The sequence below is a fragment of the Eurypyga helias genome, unplaced genomic scaffold (assembly GCF_000690775.1).
Source record: "Eurypyga helias isolate BGI_N326 unplaced genomic scaffold, ASM69077v1 scaffold5384, whole genome shotgun sequence".
Taxonomy (NCBI): Eukaryota; Metazoa; Chordata; class Aves; order Eurypygiformes; family Eurypygidae; genus Eurypyga; species Eurypyga helias.
Genome location: NW_010246738.1, coordinates 1,467 through 13,400, shown reverse-complemented (window position 1 = coordinate 13,400; position 11,934 = coordinate 1,467). Strand labels below are relative to the sequence as shown.

At 34.9% G+C, this 11,934-nt stretch overlaps 1 protein-coding gene across 1 annotated transcript; it reads left to right on the top strand.

The window, feature by feature from the left end:
- Positions 1 to 1,008: 1,008 nt before the first annotated feature.
- Positions 1,009 to 2,998, top strand: LOC104508773 (triadin-like; the record flags this gene model as incomplete). Its single annotated transcript, XM_010150499.1, has 2 exons — positions 1,009 to 1,069; positions 2,789 to 2,998. Coding segments are annotated over exons 1-2 (271 nt in total), but the record flags the coding sequence as incomplete, so codon positions are not given.
- Positions 2,999 to 11,934: the final 8,936 nt, after the last annotated feature.

The following is an 11,934-nucleotide window of genomic DNA, read 5'->3' as shown; positions in this document are numbered from 1 at the left end:
GGAGTCCTCAGGTAAACTCTTCCAGCCAATTTTGTTTATGTTAGCATATAGGGACATGTGAGGATGTCTTTAGTATCATAAAGTATCAAGAACAACACTGGACACCTTTCTTAGGCACCTGAATCATACTGCAACCACCTGCATTGGGAACTTCTAGCAGTATAATAAAATTTTTCTTAGCTTGACTTCCAGTCAAGTTTGTGTCAATAGCTGTTCACTCCCACTTCAATGAATGTAACAGTGGTGATTTTATAATATAACACCCTCGGTTTCTAAAGGGAAATCTGACTTGGCTACATCAACAGCAAAAAGCATGCAATAGATAACCTTGTAGCATATTTGAACTTTTTCTATGCAGAAGTTAGGTATACTGAATAGGAAGGAACTATTTTTACACAGCAACAGGCCTAGCGGAATGATTCTTTGAATGGTAATTATATGTATATATCTATATATATAGACAAACATAGAGTTTTAATTGTTTTGTATTATCACTGTGCAAATATTTGCCATTAGTATGTCCTTCAAGTAATGCTGTGATACTAATCACATTTGTCAAGATGAGACAGTATCTTTCTATTCTCTCTTACACATCATAAACTCTGACTGATATCCTCCAGGGAAAAAATGCATAATGTGTCATTTATGACCTGTTGCATGTACAAATTACTTGCATTTTGTATGCAGTAGGATAACAAAATGCTATTGATTTTGAATTTTGCTTTAGGAAACTGATCTTTATTGCTAGTTGTCACTTGGCAGATTTTTCCTCCTGCTGTGAAATGTTTGATCCAAAATTTATGTTTGGAGAAATGAAAGCAACAATGGTTTTATAATATATATTAAAAAAGAGCATAAATTGTATTCTAGCAGATAGACATTATTCATAAGCAAAATAAACATTCTATAAATAAGACTAAATTTCAAATAAGTAACAAAAAGCATGTAATATGCCAATCTTGTTCTGCTTATACAACACTGCTGCTTAGCAGAGCAGATTTCTGGGGCATGAAGCAAGGCACCGATCAGTGTCAGGGTACCTGGGCAGAAGCGAGCTTAAAAGGTAGAGGTAAGGGACATGCACAAAGGCAATGAACTACATGCTAAACAAAAGAAATGTAGAATAGTTCAAGGTATGAATCTGAACAATCTTATGGATATGACAGATTAAGAGTTAGGGAACCTCTGATACCAAACTTGTCTTTCACAGTTCTACAGATATATACGAGGTACATAAAGGTCATTTCTGTATCACTTTAGAGTATTGTTCTCACTTTCTACAGAAAAAGAAACAAACCCAATATTCATTAACATAAGGATTGGAAGACCTGCTACGCCTGCTTTTTGTTGTAGGGATAAATATATGTACCTATGGGTAATATCAAGGATCTAATCCTTTCTTCATTTCCTTAAGAATATCAATATAGTGATTCTTAAATAGAGGCTTATATACATGTTGTGACAGCAAATATCTGAAAGTCTTCAACAGCCTTGTATCTTAGCTGTAATGATAGTTTCTAAATGCAGATTTGCCATTTCCTATGTGAAAAGTGAAGCTAGATCTTGTTATCTTTGTGTAGAGGAGATCTGTCATATTCATTACCTCTGTCATACAAGAAAACTACCAACATTACAGCTTGTATGAGCTGTGACAGAAGATAGGTGATCTCAGATTGAGAAGTGAAGTTATGGGCAAACCAGTCATCACCTGACACCTTGAAATTTCAAATCTCTGTGTTTAGTTTCAGATCATCAACCAGACCAGAAACCTGTATAACATATCCAAATATTTTAATAGTAGCTGACAAGCAGATATTGCAATCTCAGCTAAGTGAAGATACTGTGCTCTTCTACTGTTTTTGACTATGGAGTTATGAATATTTTTACTATTGTTGGAAAAGAAATACCAACCAAGATTGTTTAGGTTATCACTTTCTTTTGTGAAGAAGAGTAATTTTAGAATTTTTAGATGTGGTCAGTTTTCAGTTACCATAGTTTTGGTTTATGTCCAAAATTAATATTTCTTAATACTCGAGGAAGTACATTAAGTCACTACTCTTAACTATCCATTAAAGACTTAATGTGTGTCAACTATTTACTTAGCTAACTTACATACTCATTTTCCTACCACCTTTCTAGTAACAAACCTATGCTTTCCGGAATTAAGTGTGCTTTGGTTCTGTAACTCCAGTTTCTTAGAAGATTATTTAATTAAGTGAAAAATGCCACAAACAAAAGTATCAGCTGCAAATCTTTTCATAGTGGACATGTAAATCAGTTGTGTTTCTATTAGATGAAATGGAGTATATACATTCCTATTACCACTGATATGTGTCCTTGACAGCAGAAGTCCAGACAAACCTTGAGCGACGTAGACGTATTAGCTCCATTACAGTCAATGGAAGTACACTTAATCACATCAACTGAGAATCTGGCCTAGAGCCCGTAACAAGGCAGTCCTTTGGAGAGTAATAATATTTTATGGTTTCATCAATCACTCTTCTAGGTCTACAGCTTTTCACGGCAGACTAAAAAATGTCACGTTATGATCAAAAGGCTGGTTGTGTCTGTTTCACCATGTTTGCTCCCAAATTAACTTTACCAAAAGTGGTCCAAGTTCAGAAAAAACTCCTTTTAGAAAGCACAAGAGTCTGTCATTAATAATAAAATATTTACATTTACTTTAAATATTCTGATCACAGAGTGATTTCAAAAGAATATTCATATTTTTGATTTTTTAGGCTCCAAGTGTTACATTCTATTTTCTCTGCTTTGACTATTTGCCTAGGACGTATCTCTACAACCACGACAATAATAGATGGTAAGAACGGATCTGTTCCCTCATCATCCATGAAAGTGGGCAAGAAATCAGTAACGGAAGACCTTGTGACAACATTCAGCTCACCAGCAGCATGGATTCTTGTTGTTGCTCTGATTGTTACCTGGTCAGCAGTAGCTATTGTAATGTTTGACTTGGTGGATTACAAAGCCTTTGCAGGTAAAATTTAGCATATTTTGTTTGACATCTTGTATATTAAAATTTAAATATTTATTAAGGTGTGAGTATTATGTAAATATGCATGTCTCTCACCTTCTTGGAGCCAGCACAGTGTCTCTGCTGAGTTTATCAAGAGAGAAGATATTGTGATACATGTTAGAACAGGTTAGTTTACACTTCATACATCTTTATAATTTAAATCCCTCAATTTTGCAGACCATCCTCATCCTGGAAAATGTGTATGTTGACAATAAGATAATATATATATAAGCTTGTATAGTCAGATTTTTTTTTGCAATTTCTATATAAAAATATTTCAAGAAAAATAATGTTAATTCACATTTTCTGAAATATACTTTAAAATCTTTCATAGTTGCCTTGGCTATTCTGACATCTGCTTACACAGTTCAATGATAAAAAAGAATTACACAGTCCAATATACAAAAGGTCATTTCTAGTCATGCTAACCCTAAATTCATCTTCAAAACCCATAAGCACTGGGGACCAGATTCTTGTCACATCCTCGTCTTCAATAAGGTAATAATTCGAGCCTAGTTTAAGACTTGGCAAACTGACTAAACAGGATCAAGTTTGGGGTACTTATTAGTTACTGAGGGCAAAGATGCAAATTAAGCGTGTGGTTCAAGGGCAGTGATCATAGTTGAGGAATGGGAAGAAAGGAATAAGGAATAGACTTAACCTCATTGTTATTTGATTTTTGTAGCTTGGATCTGAAAATGATATATAATGGAAAATAAAATTAGCTACCTATGTTCGTAAAGGATGCATACCATTCAGCATTCAGCAAGCCAATTCAGCAGCAAAACTGCAAGGTAACCAGGCTGTAATGAGTGGGAAACATATAAGTGAAGCAGAAAACAAATTATTAGGATCCTCTTCTTTGTTAAATAAGAACTCTAGCTCTAAAGTTATCACATTTGTCACAATAATTAACTAGGAATAAAAAATCAGACTTCAGCCTTTTAATTCAAAACAAATTGAGTTGATGTTTCAAAGTTAATTTCCTGGACTTTATTAGTTTAGTGATAAATCCATAGATTTTTATCCTGCTATATATCAATATTGACCTCAAGATTTACATAAAAATCTTTTGAGACATAAATAGACCTTGAAAGAAAACAGCCAATCCTGGATCAATGGATGACATAGAAGGTTGAAATGTGAAGAAAAGCCCTAAAAAGATCACAAATCTCTGACAAGTTTTTGCTTCTCATTTCATTTTGGTTTTGGAAGGAATTCACATGACTCACAGCAAAACATAAAGTTCCTTTTGAGCAATCCTCCCAAAACAGGCATTAGATTTTAATTTGGACACAACACAAAATGCTACAACATTGATGTAGACCAAGAGAGAAAAACTAACATATTCTTCTTTTAAATTTCTAGATTAATTATCAATCAATCTATAAATCACCCAATTAAGTTATTAATATTTTTTCAATAAGCACTCAGGAACCGGGGCATAACTCAAGCAAAACTCCTAAACTAAGCAATTTCTGAACTGGCTGTTAGCTCACACATGCTCACTGTACTAGTCAGGGTATTGTTGAGTAATGAGAATCTGTAGTCATACTGGAGACTGAAGGCAACTTTCTAAGCCCTTGGAAATTGATATTCATGTTGTATTGGTTATATGAGCTTAAATCCCAAAATTGTTGATCAAAACTGACGTTTTCAGTCCAGGCTGTAAAAATAAAAAATTGTAAAATTTAATCTGCAGGGTGAGTTCTTATTTTGTAGGGATCTGTGAGAGATGATACTTTAGTATTTTGAGTTTACGAGTTTGTTTCTTTTCCTTCACAAAGATATTTCTGTTCCTAAGTGATTACTTAAACCAGCATTTAAATCAGATCTCAATGGTTACATGCTAAGAGAAGGAGCTGCCATGCTCCTTCATACCAGAATTTATTAGAGTGTTTTCTATATTTACATAAATATAAGAATGGCTATATAGCTCTTATCATGACCTTTGGGTTTCCACTTCTGAGTTCCTACTCAGCCTGATTTTTCCAGGTTAAATCCACTGATTTATAAAAATTCCATGGAAATAGCTGAAGATTTCACATAAGACCACCTAACTGGCAATATTGATGCCAGACTGATTTTCACCCTCTGGCAGTTTGGCCCTTTGCCTCCAGTGGAGATAATGCTATCTTTTCATATAGAAAGTAGAATTTGGAGCATATTATTATATGTGATTCCTTAAATCTAAAACCCAGTGATATTTTCTCTTGGGTTTGACACTATTCTTTATACAACCGGAACTGCATTAAAAAAGTGAATAATTATTTTCAGGACTGAAGGTTTCTACCTGCAAGCATGATTAAAATTAATTTCCTAGTTTTTAAATGTAAATGAAAGATGCCAAAGAAATTATGTTCAACTGTATATTTTTTAATCTATAAAACACAGAATATTCAGTATATTTTTTTCTTTAAATAACACTTGCCTTTCATAAGTCAGTGCATTCAATTTCTTTCCCATTTCTTTACCTGAAGTTCCATGAAGTTCAGCTTTAGAAAGTATGCATAGCATATGAATGAGGCAAGCTGAGAGAGCTGAACTCAGTTAAAGAGGAGACTGAAGCTTTTTGAAGGGCACTTACGAACATGACAGATGACAAAGAGTTACCAAGGCGATGTCCTTGTTGTATCAGGTCATATAACAAGGGTGATATGGCCAGAAATTGTTGCCTGAGAGGGTCATGTTGAACACTGGTGGGGAAAAAAATTTTGCCAGGAGGGCTGTGCAACACTGAAACAGGTTACTGAGAGGGTCTGCAGATTCTCCATCCTTGGTAGTGTTCAAGATTTGTCCAGATGGCCGTGGCTGGCCAGATCCATTACTGGCAACAGCCAATTGAGGATTGCTCTAGATGAACTCTAGAGATACCTATTGATCAGCATTGATGTGATTACAAGTTTTCATTAAAATGTCCATCAGAATCACATAGGGTATTTAGAAGACATGTAGGCAGAGGTCTCAGTGGAGACATAAAGATAACTAAGGGGCAGATTCTCTCATACTCACATAAGGGGGGTGGACCTATGGACCTTTGCAGTCAGGATTTGACTCATGTATTCTTACAGTTAATCCTGTTGATTTTCATGCAGGTGTTTCACACTGATTACTAGTGGGATGACTTAAAAGCATACTGTGCACATCTGCAGAGGCTGCCTTTTGCCAGATTTGTGGGAGTCTCTCTTCCACCAGACACTTTCACTATGTTTCTGTGCCAGGAATTACTGTCTCCATAACAGAGCCTGTAGTAGTGACTGTACTGCCCAGGACTGACTGCAGCAGAAAACACGAGTGGGTTAACATAGTAAACCAAGCTGGGAACTGTGTTACAGGAATATACACAGATTTGTTCCTCCTAATTACACTGCAGAGCTGCTGGCCTCTGGCCAACAAAGGAAGTAAAAGGCCCTAAATTATAGAATCATAGAATCACAGAATGATTTGGGTTGGAAGGGACCTTAAAGACCATCTAGTTCGAACCCCCCTGCCAGGGGCAGGAACACCTTCCACTAGACCAGGTTGCTCAAAGCCTCATCCAGCCTGGCCTTGAACACTTCCAGGGATGGGGCATCCACAGCTTTTGTGGGCGACATTATGAGTTTACCTAGATTACACAGAGATTCATGGAGCTAAATAGAAACACAGCAAATCAGCAGAGTAGGAAGTATTTTAGACTTGAACTCAAGCATTATTTTCTTTTTTCAACGATTAACAATTTTGCTGCTGTCATTATCTTAAAGAAAAATAACTCACAAAAGATATAAAATATTAATATATGTATTTTAACTCTTATGTACTCCTTTAATTTATCAGTATAAGATCCAAGTTGCCTCTATGATTACAGAATGCCAACCCATAGATTTTGCTTCTTAATTTCTATGGTTTCATGTTCTTTTAGAAGTAAGCTTTCAAGCTTGAGAATTCCGCCTGTTAATACAAGATAAAATTTGTCCCAGAAGTAACTATATGAAAATGAAGTGTTTGGTTTCATCCTAAAATAGATGTGGTAAATTACTCTTTGTGGGGCCCTCTCTATTCAGCGTTTGAAAAGGAGCATTTAGAACAGAGGGAGGCTGTGGGAGCACAATGCTTAGGCTTTAGGTAGCTGAAGTTAGATGACTCGAATTCAGGCTCCACTCATATAAAGGTTTAAGATATTGTGTGTAATTTTACACATCCATAACATGATTAAGTTTTATAGTATGCTTTAGTATTCAAGAGGTGTTAGTTATGATAGAAAATATTGCAGCAGGACCCTGAGTTAGGGGGTGCACATGCAAAGCTGTGCATCCTTGGTGGTTATGTGTCAGTTTGTTCAGAGATTAGAAGAGAAATGGGATCTGCAAGTTAGCTTTGGCAATGGAATTTGAGGAAAGCATAAACCAAGAAATAGATCAGTGCTGAAAGATTTGCCCTGTGTTCTATCTACTCAGAAGAAGGAAATTAAATTTTGCAGCATTTCGCTTTAGTGTGTTATGTTCATTCCTTTGAGGAAAGAAATGAAAGCTTGCATTCCTATCATGTTGCATTGTACAATTATAAACATGACTGAAATACTTCTAATTTGGTATGAAGGTGACATGCATTACAAAAGCCTGAGATAAGAAACTATGAATCTCATGCAGTATGTAGCATGCATGAATATGCAATAAGTAACATACAGCTTTGGAAAATACATTCTCAGAATTTTGAGAAAAAAGGATTCATTTTGGTTTGATGTGTCCTTTGCAACAGTTTGTTATTACTATCAATCCTTTCTGTTAGAAAATACATCTTGTTAATTGGCTTCATAATTCATGAATGTATTTCACGCATATCTTGTACACATAACTGGATTATATATTTTAATCAGTAAATATAACTAAATAATTTAAGATTATTTTAGTCCTAAAGATTGATTGCCCAGGAATCCACATTTGCTAATGGGCTAATAAAGTGTTCAGAATTCCCTGCCACCTCTGCGACCAATTACAGCTAATTAACACCACCCTAATTTCGGCTCCAGTGTTCAATATACAGAGTAAATTGATAGTGATTTAGCCAGTCACCTAAAGGCCAGACTAAATTCAACCTAATGAAACCTCCTCAAATCTATGAAACCCAAAACTATCCACAAAATAATCTAAGTAAAAATATACACACACAACCTGGTAACCATGCAACTTCATTGTGACTGCTATCATAACAGAAAAAGGGGCAGGCTCTTCATTGTGGATAATTCAGTTTGCTCAACCATAAAGAGACTCTTTACAGACCTGCAGCAAAGGCAGATCTTTGTGGAGGTAATAACTGTCAGTGACAAGAATGGGGAGCAAATAGGATATGGAGGCATATAGCTCCAGCCTTCACGAGAAGCAGCAGGGATTCCAGTCAGATATTCTCTTTAATGTCATCTTGGGTTGTTCTTTTTTTCGTAGTTTTGGTGGGGTTTTTTTTCTTTTTATGTTAATGGTAAAACATTTGGCCAAATGGTTGTGGGGTTTCCTACATCATCTTCTGAATAACAGTCTGAAGTCACCATTTCCCTGCCTTAGTTTGTGGACACTTCTATTGTTGTGTTGTAGTAATAGAAAGATTTTGGCTGGCCCTGAGTAGTGAGGATGATATACATATTCTCAGTATATCAACGAGTTTTAAAATTGATAATACCTTTACACATATTCAGGAAAAAGAATTAACTTCTGACTTAATTTAAAGCACCAGCAAACTTAACAGAACAAATTGGGTTTTTTTTGTCTTGGTGCAAGAGGTGTTTCACAGTCTCACCAAATTGAAATAATTGGTGAATGCTTTTCCTTACATGCAAACCCCTAGATAAATCTCCCACAGAACAATTAAAAAAAAAAAAAAAAAAGCAAAGCCTTGGCCCTCATTGCGCTCACCTTGGAACTTACCAAAACATTATAGTCTCTTGAAATACAATTTCTACTGTATTTACGGGTTTCAGACCAGTGCATGTGCACGTAGCTTACACATTTCAAATTTCTTAATAAACTTCTTTATTGAATTATATATGACTCTCAATAATGTACCCCAAACCTACAAAACATTTTTTTTTGTCTTCCAGAATTATAAAAACAATTAAAGGGATTTAAACCCAGTTACAGTTTAAAGAAGGCCTGCCCATGTGACATCTTATTTCCATGTTTCACTCTGCAACGTCTTACAGCTGAGCTAAAAAAACCTAAGAAATTATTTTAGAAAGAATGACAGTCTATGAAGTACTGCAGTGCTGCAAGTACTGCATTCATCCCAAATGGTGTATCATACACAAGATGATAGATTGAGATAAATCAAACTTCATGAAGTTGAAAATATGAAATTTCAGAATCATATTAAATAAATGGGGAAGGATCAAAGCAGAAAAATAACTTACATGTTTAAATGCGCTTCATGGCATACAAAACACAAAGTTTCTGGCCCATAATGGTATCTGTGAAATTTCTAATTTTAAACAAACAAGCAATCAAACCCATCAATTCATATCAGTGCCAATTGCAGTATTGTAATTCTTTGGTTATTCACTGTTGAAGAAATCGAAATAATTCAAGTAGAATCAACTATATGTAATATATTATTTTCAGCAGTTCAATGTGTTTGTAACTTGTGAAAATACCTGTGCCTTATTTAACTATGTTTGTACATTGCTCTGTTTCATACTGAATTATCTCACATCTACAGCGTATTGTTTTTCATTTTAATGAACTCTAATTTCTGCTTCATAACAGCGGCCCCACAGAGATGAAATAACTCCTCACTTCACTGTAACTTCTACCTTTAGTCAAGAGACAGCTGAGGATGTTCATTATTTATAACGGTGTTTCTTCCTTTTTTTTATTGGCCTTTCTGGGGTTCATCCTGTTGCCATCCGCTATAGCCACCTATTCACAACATTGCGATGATCCCTGTTTACCACCTGGTAAAGACGTTCTGCCTGCAGTGTTCTGAATGCGCGTGTGTGCGCGCGGTCTGCTGGCTGGAGATAACAAAGCATGGGCATGAGCAGGGTGCCAGGATGCAGCAGCACTGCTTCTCTGCTAACCCCCATTTCTGGCTGGCTGGGGCTGCAAAGTTCATTGCAGTAGCCTCTTCCCGATTTTCACATCATGCTTGAAATCTGTCTGCTAAGAGACACCATTAGTCAGGAGATTCCCAGGAAATGGTGGCAAGATGAGAGATACTCATTCTACCCTCATAAATGCCCTTTAAAAATGCCACTGTACAATTATTTAACAGGACTGTTGCTTTAATCTGAAGTTAAGATCTGTGTTCTTAGTCAGAGAATTGAATCCTTAGAATGAGAACAAATAAAGCTTCAAACTATTTTAGATAAAAGATCTGGCTGTTTTAGAAAACATCACCTAATTAGGGTCTGATCCATCAAATCAGAAGCTTTTCAGCTGATATCAAATCAAGTCATGTAAATTACATGTAAAGGCCATCCTAAACCTACATTCCTGTCCATGTGTATGTCTATATCAAAAGTACCTGAAATTACTTGGTACTTTGAGAGACTTTGTAAATTTATTTCTAAATTTTGTTGAGTAGATTCTAGTTACAACTCTGTTCTGATTTTGGGTAAAATACCATTGTCCATCTTCAGATGAGGTTTTGTCTATGGACTTGACCTCAATATAACTATCTAAGGCTGATATTAGAAGGAGACAGGAAAGATTTATACTACAAAATATAGTTTTCATATTTACAATTTAAGTATTTACAAAATGAAAATTACTGTGTAATGTTGAGTCTGAGTTTTCTTTGGCATTTATTTATACTTAGCATATAATCATAATTCAAATATAATTCAATTTAATTATAATTAAAAACCAAATAATTCTTTTTATACTTATAGTTCAATGACACCCACCAAAGTTTGCCCTCAAGCTTAGTGCTACAAGCATGACAAATATTTTAGTCTACAAAATAGGAAGATAAGACCTAAGGGTACCTATGCTGATAAACTGGACTATTAATAATGGAAGACTTGTATGTATATATTGAGTTTTATATGTTAGATATTACTCCTCAGAATACCACAGGGTAGAAACAAACTACTCCTATTAATAGTAGCAAACCTTAGAAATATATAAATTTTCAAATTAAAATATGGATCTCTATATTTATAAAAAAATTTATTAAAACTAGGATATGTTTTATTATCACAAACGAGTATTAAGATTTGATATTTTATCAAACATGACAGAAATTCTCTGTCTTCATCAGCTGTACCTTGTCAGCATCAATTAATTAGATTTTATCTCATAGATCAATCTTTACACCAGATAATTACCATCATTTGTAATTTAATTGCATTCTATTCAAGGGAGTCAAAATATATAATTGATGAAAATCCAACAATTATTAAGCAATTCACTGCAGTTCATTAAATGAACACTAAAAAACCCTGTCAACTTTAAAATAGGTTGAACTCTGAGGATATATTTAACTATTTGACAAGCAAAAATGATTGATAGGAGACTACATTCCTCATGGAGTTATTAAGACTGGAATAATGACTGAAGTGATTTGCACAGATAAATCAATTAGTCACTTTTTGTTGTGCAACTTCCCAGCAATATGTGACACAGACCATGAAACACAACCAAATTTGCCTGAAGCACTGCAACAAATCATACGATGTGATTAATCAATTCCTATTTCCAAAAGCTACTGTTAGAGGACCTGTCATTAGTCCTAATAAAAAAAAAACAAAACAAAACGTTTCTTCTGTTTTAAAAATACCACAATCTTACCGAAGTTAAGGTAACTTTGTAACTTTATGAAAATTATCTTCTGTCCCAAGAATGTATGTAATGTTGATTGAAGGACTTTGGAAGTCTATCATTGGTTGATTTCAAAGAGCTGTGTTAATCATGGGTTATTAATTACCA